Raw genomic sequence first — 23,429 nt, 5'->3', positions numbered from 1 at the left:
TGAAGCGCTGGCCGCCCCTCTTCTCTCTCTCTCCCCCCTGCTCTCTTCCCTTCCCCCCCATTAGACCGGGCATGCACTCTGCAGCACAGGGGGTCCCCTTTTTGTTTTGTTTTTCCCTGCTTTGCTGGCCGCACTGTTGTTTCTCCCCCCGTTCCCCCTGCTTTGCCACTCCAGCTGCGTCGTGTTCCCCTCCCCTTTGCCGCTCCAGCCGCGACATGTTCACCCTCCCGCTTTGCCGCTCCAGTCATGCCGTGTTCCCCCCCTTCCTGCTTTGCCACTCCCCCCCGGCCCCGGCTTTGCTGCTCTGGTGGCCCCCCCCCCTTTTTTTTTTTTTTTTACTTGGGGCTGCAAAAAAGCCAGAGCCAACCCTGGTTCAGGTCTAGGGATGGGGGAAGAAGTCACTTGCTAGCCTAGTGTTCCTGTTCCCCTTCCCTTCCCATTCTACTGTTTCTGCTTCTGGCTGATGTGTCTTTTACTCATGGCTTTTGATTGGCCACCCTGTAGGTGGGTAATTGAGCTTCTTCCTCACATGATGTTGCTGACAGGGGCGGCAGCTTATATGGGCTCGAGGTGCTCAAGCACCAGGAATATTCAAGACTGGGGGCTGTGCTCCACCCATATTTCTCCCCTGCCCCTGCCTCGGAGCTTCTCTGCCTGAAAGAAAACAGCCAGTGCCTCTCTCCTTTGTTTGTGCTGCTTTTACCTAAGGCTATAGAGATCAGTGGCAGGCAGCTTCTTGGTGCACCGGGGGAGGGGAAGAGGGAGAGAGGAGGGGGAAGGAGGCACACACATGCTTGGGAGCTCTCTCCCACGCCCCCCCCCGGCACCCAGGGCAGCAGCAGGGGTGGGGAGGCCACACATGATGGCAACCCCCCGCCTCAGTACCCATCATAGGGGAGGCGAGTGGGCTTTCTGGACCTGAGAGAGTCCCTAGGAGCATTTGCAGTGACTGTGGTGCAGAGTGAGTGTGCTGTGGGGGGTGAGACGGGGGAGGAGGGGTCCCTCCCCTGGAGCTTGCTTCTGCCAGTAAGGAAGGGGGAGAGTTCTCTCTGGCACTAGCCCTGGGGCAGCCTGTCTGCATCCCAAGTTCCTTATCCCCAGCCCTGCCCCACCCCAGAGCCTGTGCCCCCAGCACCCCAACCCTGAGCACCCTGCTGCACTGTGAACCCCTCATCCCCAGCCCCATCCCAGAGCCCTCACTTGAGGGGAAAAACGTGCAACTTAAATTTAGTGGTCAGTTTCGAGTATCATTGTGTTTAGCACAATACTTGATTATTTTACACCCTTTAAAGTATACAGCTGTTACAAAGTAGGAATGTTCTTAATGTTTTCTCTGACTACCGTGTAGGTGCCTCAGTTTCCCCTATGCATTTCTCAAGGATCTAGTTGGTGGGATAAGGGTGTGTGATTGTTGTAGAGCCCTAGAGTGCCAGTGTGATGCCGTCTGCACAGAGAATGGCCGAAACCCTGTCTCCGGCACAGATGGCGGGTCGCTCTCTTCCTGCAAGGTGCCACTGAAGTTGTGGAGAATCAACAGGATCGTGCAGCGTGCACTAATTCGCTGCGAAAGAGACACAAGGCAGAGGATAGTGTGTCAGTGCCTTGTGTGAACTTCCGGGAAGCAGATGGTGTGGAAGGGATGCTGGAGCTTTGAACTACTCCATACAAAGCCAGTCAAGACTCGGGGAGCCTCCCTCTCGAGCATATGTCTCAGGGTAAGAAGCTTACAACCTTCCTGGGTCTGACCTTGGAGCATCTAGCATGCCCTTCCACAGTGTGCGCTTCCGCAGCAAGTTGTGCCCAGGCAGGTCCTGGGCAGCAGAGGTTCCTGCACCCATTCTGCAGTCAGATGTGACTCTCAGCCAGCTGGTAAAAAGAAGTTTATTAGAACGACAGGATCACAGTCAAAACAAAGCTTGTATGACAAGAAAACAGGCACTCCAGTCAGGTCACAATCTTGAGGGTGGGAGCCTAGACCCAAGTTGTGGCTTCCCCATTTCCACTTCCAGCTCTAACTGACACCTCGCCTCTAGCCCTTGGAGTCTCATATCGTGATCTTCTATTCTCGTTGTGCCCAGCACCTTCAGTTGGCACCTTGCAGGGGAAACTGAGGCACCCACACAGTATTCAGAGAAAACATTAAGAACATTCCCACTTTGTCACAACAAGTGCAACAAAATATAATACCGTACATTGAAACAGGCAAGTGCTGCTTCTGACTTTCCACTTTTAATTGACCCTTGTAATCTTGTGGTGCCGATGCCTTGTAGCTTCATTTTATATCGGCTTTCAGGGCAAAAGTGGGGAGGAGGGGCAGGCACCACCATTTTGGGCACCACCAAAAATTATACAAACCTGCTGCCTTTGCTGAGGCAGACTGCAAGAGGCTTGGTGCATGTTTTAGTGAATTAAGAGTTTATTAAATGTGTTGGATTGCCATCTCTAGAGATGCAATTCTTCTGTTTATTCACAGAATAGGTACAGCACAGGCAACAGCAGTGCAAGCTTCCCTCACACTGTTCTGATACTCTGCTTCACATTTCACTGAATGGGGATTCTGCTAAAAGCTGGTGCTATTCAGTCTCTACAATCCATTTGCTAGCTAGTTAGTCAAGTGGGATTACCAGAAAGGTGCCACCTGAGGTTTCTACCATATGGACACCTGTTAGTTAGAAGTTAATCTGAGATAACCAAATACATTTCATCTGTCCTCTTGATAAAGAAAAAACCACCACCCCATTCCTTAGTGTGTGTCTCCAAACCAAAGGCTGAAAAAGAGATGAAATCCTAGTTTCTTAGCTGTGTAAACCATGTTTGGGTTCCTTTATAATATTACACATGTATCTCTACCCTGCTTGTCTGCTACATTCTGATGAGCTGGTGTGGTATTGAAATTTACAAGAATACTATTTCACCTGGAACAGGATTCTTATAAATTTCAATACCTTCCTTACTCAGAAGGACAGAGAGCAGAAAGGCAAGATGAAGTAAATGGCATAATATGCACACATGATTGCGATCGTGAAGAAACATGCAGCTGCATGCCCAGAAACAGAAAGAAAGTTGCTCTAAGTTTAGTTATATCAATTTTGTGTCCTTTTTTAATTTAACGTTAATTTGTATCTGAAACAAAATATTTAAAATACAAGCTGGATGACCTGTTTCATATATATAATGTTCATTTAAGAGGAATTTATTAAAAACAAAATGTTTACTTTGGAAGGGAAAATATTTGACTCAATACCTAAACAAGTTTGGACATACCCCTTAAAACTGAGTCTCTTAGGCCTTCATTAAATGCATTTTGCTGTAGAAGCTTCTCCAGTGGCATCTTATCTTGACAGAAATGTTGTTATTATGTATAACTTGTTTTAAAAGCTTGAGCACAGGCAGTTTATACAGAACCAGTACTGAGTCAGGGCGGGGAATGCACTGAGGAGGAGGAGAAGAATGAGAGAGGTGGTATTAAGGACAATAGGTTGAAGAGCTTCATGTATTTTACTAGCCTCTCAAGAAGTAAATATGTGTTCAATTTCAGAAAGAGCTTAACAGTAAAGTTAAGGGGACTGTTTCGTAACAATGAGAGAAACATTACTCAGGCACTATTTATACATGGAGAAAGCTTTTACTGTTAGTCAAGTGTCTGTAAGTATAAAGTTTTGTTTATCTAAAATGAGCGTAAAGCAGGAATATGCATTAAAGGATAGTTTTCAAAGCTAAGGAATTTTGTTAATGCAATACAAAGTATTTCTAAGAAGTTAGACTTTTAACAAGACAAAGTTTGTAAGTACTTACGAGTTGACTTTCTGTATGAACTCTAATGAGAATGTAATCAATACACTGTTTATATAGATGTATTTTCAAATATAGGTTGAGTAACATTAAGTTTTACATGTGTGGGAACTGTACACTAGTTGCAAAGATGTTTATCTAGTGGCTTTTTGTTTTTATTCCTTTTTTGTCATATTGGCAGTTACTTAATTTTCTTCAAACTGTAATGCTCTTGTATCCATGATATAAGAGTGCCTTTTTAAACTTAGAAAGGTATCTGTTAATTGTCACAGTTGTTTCCAAGGTGTATAGTTTAGATGATTTTCTGTGGTTTGGATATTCAGCCAGCAATTCAGATTACCCATGGCTTATCATTAATTACCAGATAAAAATTTAATACTATATACAGTGTTTATAGAATATATAACTTCAGAGACTTTTTGGAGCTTCATTTTGTTTTCTCTTCTCTTAATCTCTTGCTAGTCAGAGCACACAAATTTTGAAGATAATGGCAATATATATTACTAGGCTTTGTTTTTTTTAAAGTCTCAAACTAGTTTCTTTTTGCTAATTTATTTTAGGATTAAAGAAAAGTCTCTGTTTTTTTAAATGAAAAGGGAAATGTGTATTTTAGAAGTGCTAGACTTAAAAAGAGAAGTGAGTACACTAGTTACATTACTAATGAACAGTCGTTTAATGCAGGGGCTGCAATAATCTGAATCTCTGAAACTCAGTTTGGGGGTAGGAGGAAGCTCAAAGAGGCTTAAGATGTGTGGGTGGTCTGTCACTTAATCATATCCTCCTTAGGTGTAATTTAATTTTACTATTTGGCTGTAATTCACGTATGAAGTTGTTTTTCATTCTGGATATGCAATTAACATTCACTCTTTTTTTTTTAAAAAACAATCTTATCTGTCAAGGAAATTCAGATGGCTTAAACTTTATACGTTGATCAGCACTTTGCAAAAAACTGTTGTATTTACAGAGCAACAATATGTTTTTGAATTATGAAAAAGGCTAATTTCAGTAGTCAATTTATAATTAAAGAGGTCAAAATATTTGTTCTAAGCATTTAAAATATGGCATTGAGGACAAAATATGTTTTCAAACTAGCTCTCTGTTTAGGAAATGTCTGTTTAGATCTAAACTTCGAAAATGTGCACAAACAAGTCTTGGTAAAAACTTGCATTTTTGTTGACAGAAGAGGGCACTCAACAACAGTTTGAATTAGGCCTTTTCATTTTGCTAAATGAGTTACATTGAAAAACTTAGTGTTTAACAAGTTTTGCAGTTGTCTAGTCTTTGAATTCTTTATGTAAAGTGTAAATTCAAAAGGAGTTTTATGCTAGTGTATATTCTAGGAATTTTGCCTTCTGCTGATGTAGTTAAACTAAAATGCATTGGATGGGAGTCTCCTTTTCCCTTTTCTACTAGTGGAATGTATGTTCTCTTTTTACTGCTTAGGAACAGGCAAACAGTTGCCAAAAAGTACTAGTTGACAGCTAATAAAAAATAATTTTCAAAAGTTTTCCAAGTAATTTTATTTTTATATTACTGTATGTGTTTCTTCCATCTTATTTTTTTATTTCAATAACCAAGGACATTTGAATTAAATGAGATGTTCCTAACAAAATTCTCTTAACCTTTTACATGAAAAAAGGAGCATTTTCTTTGTCCTGTAGTGAAGAATGAGAAAAGAGTGATATAAGGTGAATGAGCATTAAGATCTTTTAGTCAAACAGTGTTTTCTACCTGCTCCAAATTTACAAGAGCTTTCCCTTTTCCTAGTTGCTTAGCAGCTTTTTTGCTTTCTTCTTTCCTTTTGCTCACTGACGTTCATTTTTTGTTCATCCAAAACTAATCTTGATTCCCTGTCATTTCTGCCTTTCTCTCAGGCTTCTCTTCCTGCAACCATGTAGACAAAAAGGAAAAATATCTTCTTCCAGGATGCGGAGAGAAAGAGAGACTAATTCTGGGTTTTATGCTCCTGAGCTCTTTTTAGTTTCAAAGCAGATGAAAGTGGACTTACAAATGCTTCCATTGATACATCTGAATTGGTCATTTTAGAGCTCCTATGTCATGATTTTAACATTTTTCAGTAATAGCTTCTGTAAATTAATATGCTGGAGTATTAAAGAGACTAGCCCCTTCCAAATTTGGGCTATCTGATTTTGATCTGGCTGGTTTATAAATACAAACATAGTTTCAAAATAATCTAACATTTTGAATACAGCAGCTGTTGAGATACTCTGGAAAAAATTAGAGGGAAATTAATTTTTAAAAGGGCTTCTTCGCAGCCACCATCATTAACATGCTTTCTTTGTGAGCTAATGGAACTTCTAGTTGGAAAAAAATGTGCACGTGGACTGCAAGTTCATTTCAGTGAAATAAAAATCAGTGACTCTGTCTGTCTACACTATAGAATTTAGGTTTCCTGCACCAAGTACAAGTGCCTGGAATCCTTATAAAACACTGCTCACACACAGTGTTCCTAATATTAGTGTTTTATTGTGAGTACACCAGCTACAAGCAAGTCTTGCAAATGCCTCCAGCTGTATGTGTTTATTTCAAATCATTCGGGTGCTTATGTGGATAGGAAGCACATGTGTTACAGCTGCACTAGTTCAATTGGTCTTTCCAGAGCAGGATACTTTCTGAGGTACTCTGACTCACCATTCAATCAACATCGTGGACAAGAATCCTCTTAATTTGTGCTCCCTTTGAAGGGCTTCCACAGGAATATTCTCCAGGAAGTCTCTGACTTGGTTATGATGCCCTATCCTCATCTCAGGTAGCAATATCATGTGCCTTGTCCCCAGCATCCATGTAAGTATAGTGTACAAGCTACTCACTATTTTGTTATTTGAAGTCATGCCTTCTGCAGTCCAACTGTTCTAGTGTCATGGTTTCAGCTTGCCCAGTATAGACATCAGGGCTCTTCTAAAGACCTGGTGTAACAAAGTCCAAACTGAATTTCATGACCCAGTTTGTTGAATAGTGTCTCAGTGTTGGCGGAGCTTAGCATAAATCGGTATATTAAGCAGTGTTGGGTGCAAAATTAAGAGCAATACGACAGGCTATCAAAAATCACTACAAAACAAGAGCTGGATCTCATCCAGTGCCATCATAGTCTTTAGATCTTGTTCTCTGCCACGCCTCATGCTCTGTTCAAACTCACTTCACCATCTCAGTACAGTACCTGATGGAAAAAGTCCAAACTGAGCAGTCATCTCACTTTCTCTGAGAAGCACTCAATTTGGATAAGTGGAGAAAAAGGTGCTGATTCTCAGGGATACAATTCCCAGAACAAACTTGGCCCTAGAATACTTTGTAGGTTCTTCAACAAACCCTCACTCCCAAGGTGGTGTTCTTGGAACCAATGGAAAGGTGTTGTGACAGATTTATAATGCACTGAACAGAAATATTCATATGTAGACCTTGGAAAAGTTAGTAATCTTGAAAATTGTATAGTCACAAACAATGAGAAAAGAGGGAAAACTGAAAACTCATGAAATGATAAACAGGGTATAAAAATAAATTCCAAAGTACTGTTTTTAAAAACTATTTGGCATAGGAAAAGCAGATTGCAATCATATTGAATCATAGGTGATCTAAGTGTTTCAAGTTTATAGTCTTGAAGCAAAGACCCAGACTCAGTTACTTTCATGGAAATGTATTTTTAAATAAACTACATGAACTAAACATAAAGAATAATTCTATATATGGTGAGCACTCTCTCAGAAGTCAGGAAGAACAACCAGAGTAGTGAACCAGGAACATAAATTGTGAATATAACAGATCACGGAGATAATTATGAAAATTTTACAGCAGAAAGACTTGAAGTTTAGAGGACTGAAAAATTTCCTTTTCCCAGTGTGGGCCTCTGCACTCACAAGGAGAGGAGAGAGAGCTAACACGAAGATCAGGTTTCCCAGACCTAGATCGGTTACCATTTTGTATCCAGCAAAGGGAATGTTTTGTATTCTGGGACAAAGTCTGCACAAAAAATGTGTGGGAGGGTTGCGGGAGGTGATGGTAGTGGTGGGATGGTAAAATCAAATAGATACTGCAGAAGAGAACCAAAATTATTTGGACTGAATCATGTTGCATCAAATGTAAGGGAACCTCTTTTGTTTTACTGTGCACTGGGTGGTTCAGGCCACACAAGATATTGTGTTGAAATCCTTACGTGCCATGGAACAGTAGTCTGAGAAGGTTCTTTCTGAAGCGGTGTTGTAGGATGTGCATTGGCCTGGCCAGTGCACTTGCAACTACAGAATTGACTACAGTTGCTGCACAGGCAGCATTACTGATGGTGCAGACGTTAAGGGTTTTTGCCCCCATAGAGACCCCCTTGCAAAAACCTGTTCAGGCTTTGCACAGAAAACTAGAATTTGACACTTAATGCTAAATCTAAAAAATATTAGTGATTTTATAAACTGTTGTTAATTCTTTGAGAATAGTTTTACTAGTTTAATGTGGTTCAGAAAAAGCAATATGTAATGTTTAAACATAAAACATTTCCTGGTGATAATTCCTTTAGTTTTTAATGCTTGATTATTGTCACGTGTGGTAAAATTAATATTGTTTTGACAAGACCGTTTAGTTGATTGGCACACTAAGCCCCTAAATAATGGAGGATGTAATATGTGTAACAAAGTTTCTTTCTTCAAATTTACTTCAAAGGCACTAGACACTTGCACTGATAAAATTTAAAGGATGAAAAACACATCCAAACCAGTTCCAATTCACAGAATGTATATTGTTCAGTTACTTACCTTATGTCTGTGTTTCTGGAATGCTTGCATAATAAGACTTGTTACCTCTACTTTCATCTTGTGTTTGGAGTAAACTTTGTTTTCTCATCTCACTCTAAATGAAATCAGTAAGGGACATAAATGTTAGCTAACTGCTGTATTAAACAGAGTGCCTAGCGGTTACTACTCCTCCCGCCATGTTCGAGACCTAGGTCATCTTATGCCTCGGATGCTAACTTGCTAAGTGATCTTGGATAAAGGCACTAAACTTCTTTGTGCCTCAGTTTCTCCCTCTGTAAAAGGAGGTCTATACTTGCAACCCTGACAGGAATATTGTAATGCTGAATTCATGTTTGTAAAGTGCTTTAAGGCCACAGAGGAAATGCATTAGAAATGATGCAGTAGGCAATTCTAGAGGTGTTTAAAATAATATATTTGTATTATGAATGTTGCAGAAATAAAAGCAATTAAGTTTTTGGTTTTTTTTTTTGGTTTTTTTTGGTAAATGGCAGCAGACTTCATGAAATTTGCTACTGTGGACAGATTTCATCGCTTGAATAAAAACACGGATAAAAGACAAATTACTAGACTCTCTCTGCTCTTAGATTCACATGATGGATTTCTTCTTCTGCTCTTCCTACAGTATATGCATATATCTGTCTTTGACATCAGTGAAGCATGGGTAGTGTGTACAGTAAGTAGGGAGTGCAGAATATCAGTCGAGCTCTCCTACGATGATCTGAGAGCAGAATTTTGCTCTGAAATTGTTTGCTCATGAGTTGAACCCTATATGCAAAGTTTCCTTGTCATGTAGATCTTTACATGTGAGTTGTAGTACTAACCACTTAAAAGTTTAATGTATCAGGCCACTCTGAGGTGGTTTACTTTCTACTGGTCTGTCAGTGTAAACCTCGGAAAAATAATGATTTATTATGGAAATGTTTCTACAGCTATAGTAGTGGTTAACAGTAATGCTTTATTAAAAGCCAAGTTATTAGAAGCTGGTTTGTTGTATAAATGATTATCATGCAACCACACTTCATTTTATTTTCCTGATTTGTTATAGGATATATGTTAAATGAAATCACAGCATGATTTCTATGAACTGATCTTGCATTTTTGTGAGAGATAATTGAGATCTAATCTGAATCCCTGACGAACCACAGCTTCCTGCAGTGGTCTGTTGCTATGGGTAACATAAAGGGAGTAAAATAGAACTTCATACGAAATGCCTTTAAACTTTACTGGCATGTACAGGCACAGAATAGGGCTGAATCATATCTTTTAATCTTTGAGAAGCTGATGGGTCAAGAAATTTTTTTTTCAATCTTAAGAGAAGATGAATTTAGGAAGAGTATTGTTAGCAAAAATAACTGCTGTTTCTTTTGAAGAGCGGGTAAGTGATATGAATTATATTTAGCCAACACAAGGCAGTGTTGCAGTGAAAATTAGAGGAGAGTATTATAATCAGCTTCAGAGTTATTGCATTTTTTGCTTAGTTTTTGTCTCTTCTACATTTAAAACAATGTTAGATCAGAAACTTTTGGAATAATATGTGGTTTTCTTTAAAGCAAACTATGACTGGAATATATTTTATTTTTCCATCACAGCAACCTATGTTAAGGAAATTGTATATAGAGGTTATATGGTCAGGCTCTTAACATTCAGATTTACTCTGAAATTTAACTGAAAAACTTAATTGTGGCTAATATTTACAAATTCAGCTGTTCATAATATATACCTACTTAATGTATGTGCAGTAGGTATTACAGATATCTTTTCTTCACTATAAATAGTACAATATTTTATTTGTGAAAGCAAGTATATAGTTTTTAATCACAGTCATTTTAAGAATGGATTTTGTTTTTAGCCATTTGATTTAAATGTTATTTAATTATTTTTGTTCATGCAAAAAAGGTTGTTTTAATAGGAACATCTAGCTCTGAGAGGAATTCTGAATATGGCAATAAAAGATTTATTCTTCTTTGCCAGATTTGCTATGCATATTTTGTTTTTATGTAGCTTAGATAAAGTATGTGACAGGAAAACAATTTTAAAGAAAATTCTGTAAAAAAAATATTCAGTTAAATCTCTATTGAGCAACAATGTGCAGTAGTTTAAACTGATTTTTTCCCTGTGAATTGTTACTTTTACAATGTCTTTCCCATTAGCTATTCTAAATGCACCCTTTCATAAGAGAGAACTGAAAGCAATAAGCTATCTAATATGCCTTATTTAAGTGGCTTGGTGGTGAGGATCTTGTTGACAAAATCTTACATCAGAAAATCAGTAACAACCATTTTTTAAAAAGAAGGTAGAAATAATATTGATTACTGGTGTTTAGGTCAAAAACATTTGAGACGATTAATTACAATGAAAAAGCAAGAGTAATGCTCTAAAATATATTTAACAAATGTATGATTATAAATATAATATAATAAGATATTTTTAAATTTTGATTGTCAAATATATTTTAGAATAGGGTTTCCCAAATTATGGGGTAAAATCCCCAGATGGGTCATGGGAGTACATAAAAACTGTAAACTTTTGCAAACACTCAATTTAATAAATTTAAAATGATTTAAAAAAGATACATAATGTAATCCTTCTTATGGTGTGACAGAGGATATGGGCAACTGGCCATAATTCATACATCTTGGCAAAAAGAAAAACTGCCTGAGATAGTTATCAAGAGGTTGATCAAAACTAAATACAACCAGACAACTTCATGTGTGAAATGCATTCTCTGGGCTAGGTAGTTAAATGTTTGAAAGGTGGCTATTAATTGCAAGAGTCTTTGTATCCTCAGTGGTCCATCTCCTAGAGAACAAAGCTAGTCCCCAGACTGTATTGTGTGTGTATAGGTATCTTGAGAAAAGTAGTTAGCTGTCTTGGATCAGAGGAAACATATTTACTTGCACACTGATCCCAATGAATGGGCTTAATAAGCAACTTCCGACATCAGTGAGGGAGATCTCTGGACACAGCAAAGATTTGACGGTGCGAGGACAGCCAGAGAGGCTACGATCTGGACATAGAAGGTGAATACCTTATGTAGTTGAGCTTGGGAGATGTGTAAACCTGGGTCTGTTTTAACAAACCATTCATTTTTTTTTAATTTCAATTTCTTTTACTAATCTTGTTTTTATTAAGATTGCTATTGTATTGGTAACATCACACTTAAGTCTTCAAAAAGAATTGAACCACATAGCGTCTAGAAAGAAGTTCTGAAGGGTAAATAGTTTCTGGAATTTACACTCTCCACTTAGTCTCAGTTATGGGACATGGACAGAGGAGTCTGCTCTCATTGAGTTGTGTTAACACCAGGCTGAAATGGTTGAACTCAAAGGGCAAAGCCAAAAGACAAATGAGAAGATGAGAGTTGGAGGCGGGCGCATATGTATGAAATTTCCCCCATATTGTTGCAATGTGGAACCCCAAATATTGGTTCAGTTTAGAGGGCTAGTTGTAGGAGGAAAGAAATGATGTATCCCGTTAAGGCTACTGTACTGTTGTCATCTTGGAACCTGTCATGTTTTATTGTAGCCTAGTGCATGATATAAGTGTTTACAAAACGTTCTAGACTCCTTTCTGCAATTTTTCAAAGGTATCTAAGAGAGCTAGGCACTCAACTCCTGTTGAATTTCAGGCTCCCTTGAAAATCCCAACCTCTGCTAAAAACATTATTATGGGCAATACAATTGGATAGCTGATATGGGATTCAATAAAGAACTGAAGGAGGGTAATATAATATAATTAGTATAATACATACCAGTCACCATGGGTTTATGGAAAATATGTCTTTATCTTTTTTTGATGTGAGTACATATTTGATTGATTAAGGTAACAGTGTTGATGTAATACACTTAGACTTCTGTAAAGCTTGGTACCCCATGACATTTTCATTAAGAAACTAGAATGATACAAAATTAACATGGTACACATTACATGGATAAAAAACCTGACTGACTGATGGTTATCAAAATGCAATTGTAATCATAATCTATTGGGTATGTTGATAGTGAGGTCCCTCAGGGATCAGTTTTTGGCCCTATGCTGTTGAACTTTTTTATCGATGACTTGAAAGAAGACATAAAATCATTACTGCTAAAATTTTCAAGATGACACAATTGTGGGAATGGTGAAAATGAGGAGGACAGGTTACTGATTCAGGGTGGTCTGGATTGTTTGTAAGATGGGTGCGCACACACACGGTGCAACCAGTAGGTGGCCGCCTAGGGTGCATAGTGGTTGAGGGCGCCTAAAAGACTGCTCAGGTGAGGATGTGGATTGGACGTGAGCTGGGACGGGGGGGAGGGGAGGGTGCTGGGAGCACCACCTGCAGTAATGGGGGGGGCGTACAGGGGAACCGCTCCCCACCTCAGATCACCTCCATTCTGCCTCTTCCACTGAGCACATAGCCTCCACTCTAATTCTTCTCCAATTGGCACCACAAGCCTGGGAGAGGAGGAGAATTAGACTGCGCTCAGTGGAGCGTGTCAGTGGAGCGGAGGAGAGCTGGGGCGGGCCATCCAGGCAGGGTTAGCTGCCGTGGAGTGGGTGGGGTTAGATTCCTTGGGGGGGCTCCCCGGGCAGACTTAGCTGCCGTGGAGGGAGGGCTGCCCTGGTGGGGTTATCTGTGTGGGGGGGGAAGTGGTGGGATGGGCTAACTGCCACGGCAGGCAAGGTTAGCTGCTGCAGGGGGGGTCCTCTGGTGGGAGGGGCAGGTGGGCATGGTTAGCTGCTGCAGGGGGAGGGGGCGGCGGACAGGGTTAGCTAGGTGGGGCGGTGGCGCAAGGTGGAAGTTTCGCCTACGGCACGAAATTTCCTTGCACCGGGGTTGGGTGGGCGGGTGGTTGCGTGTGTGAGAGAGAGAGCGCGCGCAAAGCTAGGAGCAAATACTTACAGGCCATACTTACAGAATGGTGGGAAGCAGTGATAGATAATCAGCTGAACATGAGCTCCCAGTGTGATGCTGTGTTCAGAAGGTCTATTGCAATTCTTGGTGTATAAATAGGGGACTCTCATGTAGGAATAAAGAGGTTATATTACCTCTGTGTTTGGCACAAGTGAGATTGTTACTGGAATATTGTATCCAGTTTTGGAGGCCACAATTCAAAAAGTGTGTTGAAAAATTGGAAAAGATTCAGAGAAGAGTCCATGTCGTATGCTGATAGATTGACAAGCTAAATAGATTAAGTTCTTCTAAAGAGAAGGTTAAGGGATGACAAATATATGACATGTAGTTCTATGTCCTTTGATTCAAAACTATGGTGTGTTCTGAAAAACTGGCTGCCAAAGGTATGTAAACTTCTAAATGTTGCAACAATTTTGGAAATCCAACTTCTGTCCCTGAAAGATGAACTTGAGGATTTTTTTAGACTTCCCTGTGCAGTTGACATCTCAAGTTGTACACCCTGAAGCTGCTACCAAATTGAAACCGATACCTTTATTAAATAATTGTTCTGTGCTGTATCAATCATTGCTGAGGATGTCAAAAGGCAGCTGCTTTCAACCCCCTCTACCCCAGAATCATAACTTACCAGTTTAACTTGGTGAGTCAACTGAAGTCTGTGGTACTGCTAATATAAAAGAGCAGTGCCTTCCCTCAAATAATGGGCATCTCCCAGTAAACTGCTCTAAGACAAGCCTTTCTTTAAACCAGCTGGAATCAAACTCCTGATTAACTTCAGGAATTGGGATGACCATATGGTCTTCCTCACTTGCTAGGGCAGTGGTGCAAAGAGGAATTTCATAGAGTATCTCTCAGATGGAACTTAAGGCTGTTGGCTATGCCTTGAAGGAATTGCCCCTTTCCTTGTGGAATATGATAATTAGGAGGCCATGGCTTATGTTGCTGCCTCTTGCACTGTAAGTGCCTCCCTTTGATCATAGGTAATCAGGACTCTAGTAAACTGCAAGGAAGAACATTACAGTGTCCATGTGCATAGAGATACCAAGTGGACAAGCAGGAAATATTCCTGCTGCGGAAGATGCTGCAAGATGTTTTTGTTTTTGCAGGCCTTTAATTCATTTTTTTTTAAAAAATTCAGTTATTGATTACCACTATGCTCCTGGCATATAAGCATGCCTTTATTTGGAACCGAGAATCTCTTGAGTTCTCATCTGGATGTGAACATATTTTGAATGACTAATACAATTCAGATTTCTACTCTGCTGTTCTCAAAATTTTTTAGCTAACAAATACTTTTGTAAACAAACAAAATTGCATATCTGATATGAAATAGCAAAATAAAAGTCTAAGGGTTTCTCAGAGTTTCAATAAATGTAACAGATTTTCTTTTAATAAAATATTTCAGTATGTTTAGAAATATCTTTAAAATTAGGTTCCAGGTACTCTTGAGCAATAAATGAGTTGCCTTGTGATTTTATGGTGCTTCTCATTTTACCGGATGCAGGAATTGTGCAATTGTGTAGGAATCAGAGAGGTGTGTAAATGTTGAATAAAATCAGTGATCTGTGCATGTATACTGTAGGATCTAAATAGCTTACCAATTTTTACTGGCTGTGTTAGTTATTTCCATAAAATCATTTCTATACGCATACTGTATCAAATCTGTCCCATAAGTGCTCTGAGTAGTAGTCTACATAGACAACTGAGAGTAGAACGTGACCCATAAAGTATTGAAGTTTTAAAGTGAGATCACCATACTACTTACAAAATCAGGTCTTGCAGCTTCCTCTCATGGACAAATCTAGACAAGTTTTTACTGAACGTTTAAAGAGAGAAACTGCTACTTTTGAATGCTGACTGCATACTGTTTTTGACAGAGGTAAATTGAGTTGCTTTTTTAAGCACTCACAAACATGTTTAAAACCCATTACTGTACAGCTGTGCCACTGTAAGCTTGTAAAAGTAGACATGGCCTTAGTGCGTTAGATTGTTGTTATAAGATATAAATCCAGTGACTCTGTTCAGTGATTTTCAGTGTCTAACAGAGATTGACTTTAAGCTCCTAGGCTCATCTTTTGAAAGTGTTGTGCAGGTTTCCTTTGAGGATGAGGATTGATAGGTCAGATATAGACTGATGGCTTTGTGAAAAGTGTACACCCACAGGTGATAGTGTTTTTTGTCTTTTATCATTTTCATGTGAGAGTTCATTTGAGAGCATAGTGATAGTTTGGTTTCACCCACATAGTTATTGGGGCATTTAGTGTACTGGATGAGGTATACCACATGTTGTAATAGGCATGTCTAGGATCCATGAATCTTGACAGGTGTGTTGTGTAGCGTCTTGATCATTGTAGCAATGGAGATATGTCTGCAGATTTTGAATCTGTTATTCTATCAAAGTCTGCTGTTGCTTTTGAGTTGAGTTGCATCGATCTAACTTTGTAGTGTAGACCAGGGCTAAGAAATGTTACTTTACAGTTGTTAACTGCCTAATTACTGAAAGGGAAGTAAATGACACACTCTTAAAGGTGCTAGTGAAGATTCTGTTCATTTCCATCAATGCCTTTCAAATATAGCAAAAAAGGAACACCATTAATGTTTGAATTAAGATGCAAACAGATATGCTAAGGTAACAGACTAGACCTAAAAATGTATTCTGAGAAGTAATCTGATTACTTTTTGCCTGAAAAGTACACCTATATTCATTTGTTATTTTTATTACCTTTTTGGCAGTCGTTGTTTATGTTCTGAGTAATAGTGTTGAAGTCATAGTATTCAGTATAACCAAAGTTTCACCGTGCAATATGTGTGAGTAAAACAAAAGGAATCTAAAAACAGTCACTGATCTGTTACTTCCATAAGAGTTTAATAAATACTATGTAGTGGATTATATTTAGTACACAGTATTCAATCAGGTAGATTCCATTTTAAAAGTAGCTTTACAATTATTATTATAAAATGCCAGATTTGAATGTGAAATAGTTGCTAGACTGTCGTGCAAAATACTTTTCTTATAAGTTAGCATAAAACATTTTATGCACCCTCATGAATGGGCATCTCCCAGTAAACTGCTCTAATGCTTGAGTCCCTGAGTAGTGCTGTTGAATGAGTTTGAGGGAGATTCACAGGTGCTACTTGGATTATATTATTACGCTTTACAAATTCAAAGGGAGAGATTTATTTTTATATAACTTCACAAGAAATGCTTTTTCAGTGATGCATGAAAAGAAAAGCAATGATTTAAAAAATCTATTTTGATTAAGGTTAGCATAATAAAATGACAAGCTTTGAAAATTCCAAATTATTACTAACTGATTTTTTTTAAAATGGGTATCAGATCCTCAGCTGGTGAAGCTAATGGAGGTATACTAATTTATATCACTCAATATTATTGATCTAGTACATAAATATTATACAAAGGACTTCATTTAAAAATGCAATTAAAGTTTTAAAGGTGACTGAAAGTTTTTGCAGGTTTGTTTTTTATTTTTGCTTTTTAATTTGACCTCTGCCCTATTTTTGTTTGTTTATGATGTACACATCCTGAAAGGAGATATGTAGGGTTTTTCTCCCCCCACTAATTGTCCCTTATTTGAGAAATGTCATAAATGAATAGTCTGAACTTTTCTGGTTTTGTTAGAAGACCATGAGGGGGTAAAAATGTGTTAATTAAAGGGACAAGGGTTTTTGAATAATCAAAGAGGACTTCCCCTATTTAAAATGTTAGTCATTTGAATGGATGCTAACAAAAAAGAGTGAGCAGAAAAAGTTTGGTCTGACTAAAAATTGCTTCCACCTCTTAGCTTCTGCTCAGCTCAGGGTGGAGAGCAAATCTTTGTATATTGTAACAGATGTTTGGGGAATGTCCACACACTAGCTTTTACAGAAGTTTTAACTACATTAAATTAATTGGCAATCCAAAGTAAGAAGTGTTATGTAGACAAACCCATATTGTCATAATCTAACTGGTTCTCCACACATCCTAGGACCCTGGGCTATGTTAACGCTGAAAAATTTGATGTGAAATCCTTTTGGAAACAAGCGTACAGGTAATGGCTCTCTCAGCGTAGCTAGTTGAGGTCAGTACTTTAACTTCCATATAGTGTGTTGGGAGGTATAAGTTGGACCTTCACTAGCTACACTGTGGTAAAAACTACCTGTCTCCATTAGGATTTTACATCAAGATAGCTAACTCAATGTAAAAACATGTTTTTTTCCCTCCCAGCAGACATATAAAGTCCAGATTGAATTTCTATTGTAAAAACACAAGTGTGGGAAAAAAGAGAACCTTTCAGATCTTATTTATACATCATGGAAGGACAAAAAAGGATGACTTTTTTTTTTAAACTTTGAAGGTTACCTTTAAGAACATAAAGATCTGATCTTGCAAACACGTACACACAAGTAACTTTGTAAGCAGTCCTGTTGAACTCAGTGTGAGTATATACAGTGGGAAGCAAGTTGCCCAATAAATATTTGTGGGATCAAGCTACAATATGTTGGTTCAATAGCTTGGGAGAAGTTTGGTAGGAGGCGGCAGCAGCTGTTGGAAAATAATTGCTGACTCATTTATACTGTCTCTCCCCTATGTCACCTGGGGCTGATTGATTTTCTGGGCCAAAATGCAAAGACTGATCAGCACTTTCAGTATTGTATGTTACTCGGAGAAGTTTCTCTGTATTGTCATGAAATGTATGTAACTCATCTCTTTCTCTCTCTTTTATTGTAGTCTGCAACTGTGTCTGATGGAGGTAAGCTAAAATTCGTTGTCACTTTTATTAATATTCAGAAAATCAAAGTTCCCACATTAAATAGTGTGGTAAAGTGTGATAAATAAAACGTCATATGAGAAGTGTTTGCTTGATAAACATGATGGACCCATCCTGCAGTCCTTAATGATGCACTGACTTCAGTAGGAATTGTGCCTATGAAAATCCTGAAGGATATTATTAAATTGGGAACTGATAAAAGCTAATTTTTTAAATATCCTTTATGTACTGTATATTTTTACCATTGCACTTTTCATCAACAGCATTTTATTTTACATGTTAAAACAAGTTTTTTACTGTTTTGTCTTGCAGAGACTGCTCCTAGCGCATAGGTTAGGTGTGATCTCAGAGCTCTTATCGAGACTAAAAGGAGTTTCTTTTTATAATGAAGTAATCTAAAATGAATGCATAATGAAGACAGCATCCTTAAAAACTGAATAAGTGTAACCCAACCTGAAGTTCTTGCTGTTCTGGGATAACTATTGGGTTTTTTACCCACAAAAGTTTATGGCCAAATAATTTGTTAGTCTTTAAGGTGCTACCAGACTCCTCGTTTTTATGGATACAGACTAACATGATTACCCTTCTGATATTGGGTAGAGTCACTGTCTGTGCTACATTTTGTGATGAGCCATCAGGAATTGAGAAGAGGCTAACTCACTCTTTCATTTGAGAACTCTGAACCAAAATCGACTATTAAGATTAGCATTGCCTACTTGGGCCTCCTACTCTGCTGGGCTTCAAACAGAGAGAAAGAATTATGTTTAAGTTCAGTCGAATGACAGTTCCAGCTAATTAAGGTTCTAATATGGTTAGGCTGGCAAAAATTTGGTAGAACCTTATTTAAAAACAAAATAGTTTTAGCTAAGATGTAACAAGTGACTGAAGAAATTCAACACATGCAGAACATTTTAAACAAAACAAGAAGAAAAATGTGTTCTACGTAGGTGAGAACGTACTCTTTAAGCATGGCACTTGCACCATTTGGGCCCATCCATATTAACCAACCAAGTTGTGTTAGAAACCAGTTTAGCTGGAACAGTTTAAATATGATTCCATAACAGTATACAAGGCCGTTAGTATAGCTTAGTTAACACTACAGGTGGTTTGCTTCTAGAGTTGCCTCACTTGGTCCTGCAAAGGATCAGTCTTGCATGTATTTTACCCATTTTGGCTTTCTTCAAGTACTGTATAATATATACTGTTTTATTAGGCAAAAGGATGCAAACATATGTTTAAGAAACAAGCGAACTAAAACGAAAGAGATTCTGAAGCTGGAGGAGGGTAGGGTTAGTTGCCTGTTTTTTTTTTATCTAAGTGGAAGAGTAGCAAAATATATTCACAGCAGCTCTTATTATTCATTCCTCTCCTATCTTTCTTTGTCATTTCTTGTGTAAAAAAAAAAAAAGGCCCGTTTGGGCTTCAGCCAGAAATAAAACCCTAGACAGAGTTCACTGTGTCATTTTGCTAGCAGCTAACTTATCCCATCAGGTATTTTCTCTTCTTCAGTTGTCACCACTGTCGCAACACTTGGATGAGAGGTAGAATATAGTCTGTTTGAAGCCCACCCACTAATTGGGCATGCGATAATAGGGGAAAAAGCAATGTGCACCTATTCCATCTCGTTTCTTAAATAGAGGTTATATCTTCACTGTAGAAGGGTGTGTTTTTACAGTAAGTAGTCTGTCTTGATGGAATATTCTAGCAAAGACAAGGCACAGGTTTGTTTGTTTTTTTACCTCAGTGTAGCTAGTCAAGATAAAAACCCTGAGTGAAAGGTGTACGGTTGACTCTGACTGACTACATCCAGGTAAAAACTATAATGCCTTGTCTCCACTATGATTTTACATCCAGTTAGTTCTCTTGAGTTTCCCATCTCAGTGTAAAAACCACATCTTTTATCTGCAGTCAAGACAGAGCCTAACATTCAGACAGTGTTTCTAGGTTTACTAATCTGAATATTGTACAGACTGCTAATTCCACAAGAAATGATTTGTGTCCTGAAAGTTTATGTATTATAAATTTGTTGGTCTGAAAAAAGATTATGCATTATCTGCTTGTCTACAATTAAAAGTATTTCTCCTTCATGGCAAGTCTAATCTCCATTTGCTGAGGAAATGGGAACCCTGAAGTAACACTCCCTTGATAGTAACATCAAGGACAGTGTACTTCCATTTGTCAGTTTTATTAGAGATCTCTGACTTGTCATGTTCTGCTCCTCCAGTATTGTTACTGAAGTTATTTTCAAGTCTAGGGATAATTGTATTTTCACAATGAATACTGTAGAATTTGATGGAGTCGTGAAGTCTGAGGGCTGTGTAGGTTGCAGAGGTAAAAGAACAGATTGTAACTTGCACTCAGTATTCTGTTCTATATCCTAGTATTTTATCTGTCTTGTCAGTTAGTGCTGAAGATTTAACACCATACACACTCTCAATTTTTAAGGTACTAGTGGGTCCTAAGTTCTGTACAAAGCTGTAAAATGTAGATTATGTGAAGAATAATATTTAATAAATGCTTAACTACAGTACATAGAAGATAAACTGGAAAAAATAAGATCCAAGAGAAAAGAGTGAAACCAGAGAACTTGAATAGAAATAAAATCTTAACTAATTTCAGCTATAGCTGCACTAGGTATAATGTTCTGATTAATGTCTATGACAATTAAAAGACTTACTTTCTTTAAAAATGTCAGACCCATGATTTTTTTTTTTGATTTTTTTTTTTTAAATTTCAGCACTTCATTAGAAGACCCACAGAATAACGTATTTTCAGGCTTGTCTAGGTTAGAGGAATTTGCTCCAGTGTAACAGCATTAATATAGTTACACAGTGCAAGTTTCTCTTACCTATACAAGCCATTTATGTTAGTATGTCCACTTGTAAATTATATGTATTTGAATCTATCCTTGCAACTAGAAAAGCGGACACACCAACTTTTTTTTCCTCTCAAATCACTAGTGCCTCATGTTATGTAAAAGCTTTACAATAGAGTTTGGCTTTGGATGCTTATTCCTCAAAGCCATTTTCAGTCAGATTGTGTACTAACTCCAAATGTGCAAGTTTGGGTTGTCACCACCAAAATAAAAAGGTATATATTTCCACTGGCCAAAATTTTCGGATTTGGGCACCTTCAGTTATGTACCCGAATCCAGATTGAGACAAATTAAATAAATAGCTTGATTTTCAGAAGTGCTGTGCAGCCACTGCACTCATTTAAATCAGTAGGATTTGATAGGGTTTGAGCACCTCCTAAAAATCAAACCACTTATTTAGGTGCCTAATTTAAGACACCCAAGTTTGAAAATGTTATCATTTTCTTCAGTGAGTGGGAGGAAAAATATCAATATGGGGAAATTATAGTAAGTACATTTCCCTTGAAGTTTTAATAGATATTTGAAAATAAGTCTTACAGGCTGTCGCTGAAGGAAGGCTAAACCTATAATCTCTCTTCCTCCTGTATGTCCCCTCCTTCATCCCTCTGCCCTCAACTGACCACTTGCCCTTTGTACGAGGTGAAGAGTTCTTCTAAATATAACTTACTTGAAGCTGAATTTTGAGCTCTAAACAAACTCACAGTCCACACACCAAATTCCATCCTCAGGGAAATAAAAATACCAACTTTGTGAGGGCTCAGAAAACTGGCTCAGCTTTTCTTGTATGCATGTCATTGGAGAAATATTAAAGTCAGTAGCCCTCAGAACAGAGGGATTTGCATAACCAGTGTGGAGTTATTCAGGAATAACTGTACATATATTATTCTCTTCAGATGGACTAATGGTGATCAGCTAAAGAACAGGGATTTGCTTACTGAATAATAACTGAGAAATAAACAAAATCTGATTTACATAATGACTCACAGTTAGTGTGACCAGATGGGACAGTCCTGATTTTTGGGGCTTCTTATACAAGCACCTATTACTATCCACCCTGTTACTATTTTTCACACTGGCTATGAGAAGGGTGACCAGATAGCAAGTCAAAATGCAGAAAATAATAAAATTGAGAAATGAAGTTATTGGTACAGATCAGTAGCTATACTGCACCTTTGCCCTGAGATCTGCAGAAACCATTATATTTCACTATCATTTATTGTTCTGTGAAGCTGTGTCTACGGCCTGGTCTACACTACACGTTTAAACCAAATTTAGCAGCATTAAACCGATTTAACCCTGCACCCGTCCACACAACGAGACCCTTAATATCCATATAAAGGGCTCTTTAAACCGGTTTCTGTACTTCTCCCCAACGAGAGGAGTAGCGCTTAAATCGGTATTGCCATGTCGGATTAGGGTTAGTGTGGCCGCAAATCGACGGTATTGGCCTCCGATTAGGTCCGGGTGGTATCCCCCATGACCATTGTGATGCTCTGGAAAGCATCTGAACTCGGATGCACTGGCAGGTAGACAGGAAAGCTTCGCGAACTTTTGAATTTCTTTCCTGTTTTGGCCCGCGTGAAGTTCTGATAACACGGGGGGCGATGAGTCCAATCAAAAAGAGCTCCAGCATGGACATACGGGAATACTTGGTCTGATCGCTGTATGGGGAGAGCAAATCCGTTCTATCAACTCGTTAAGAAGACGATGAGAAGGCTTTGAAAAATCTCAGGCTATGAGAGACAGAGGCGACAGCACAGTGTGTGTGACAAGCAGAACGGAAAGCAAAGACTAATTGGAGCGGTCATGGAGGAAGAGAGGGGGTCTGGAGGACTCACAGCTATCACAGTCCGTGCAGTCTCCGAAATATTGCATTCTTGGTGAGTTCTCAACGCGCTGTAGGGTCAACACATTGTCGGGGTGGTTAGGGTAATGATCTCATCAATTTAACCTCCTTTCCCCTGTGAAAGAAAAGGGAAAAATCGTTTCTTTGATTTTTTCCGTGTCACTATGGTTCTGAGCGCTGTGGAGGGTGCTGCGGTCACTGAACTAGCAGATCCTCTCCCCTCCCTCTTACAGGTGGCAGACGGTCGTAAAAGGATGATAGTCGTCTAAAACATAAACAATCGAGTGCTCATGGGATCGCATCTCAGGTGAGAGATCCGGCACAAGGGGCAAATGGAGTAAAATAGGATGCTCCGGTCATTCCGCAGATGGTACAGAACGGCTTGGTAACGTATCATCATAGCACTGGGGCTGAGTTCCTCAGCCGTTCATGTCTAAAGAAAGACTTCTGTACTGCTGGACTTCAATAGCAGCTGGAGGCTGCCTCCCCTCATTTT

General features: G+C 38.7%; 1 protein-coding gene across 4 annotated transcripts in view; it reads left to right on the top strand.

Moving 5' to 3' along the window:
- Positions 1–23,429, top strand: part of RGS12 (regulator of G protein signaling 12) — a 168,153-nt gene that overhangs the window by 55,963 nt on the left and 88,761 nt on the right. For 2 of the 4 annotated variants that reach the window (XM_032788633.2, XM_032788634.2), the window contains exon 4: positions 18,173–18,194. In XM_032788633.2, the coding sequence (XP_032644524.1) occupies positions 18,173–18,194 (22 nt within the window). Of the gene's footprint in view, positions 1–3,536; positions 3,646–9,684; positions 9,925–18,172; positions 18,195–23,429 lie in introns of those variants that run through there. The other 2 variants (XM_032788635.2, XM_032788636.2) reach the window with 2 other exon arrangements.

This window comes from Chelonoidis abingdonii, chromosome 5, assembly GCF_003597395.2.
Source record: "Chelonoidis abingdonii isolate Lonesome George chromosome 5, CheloAbing_2.0, whole genome shotgun sequence".
Taxonomy (NCBI): domain Eukaryota; kingdom Metazoa; phylum Chordata; order Testudines; family Testudinidae; genus Chelonoidis; species Chelonoidis abingdonii.
This window is presented reverse-complemented; position numbering and strand designations above follow the sequence as displayed.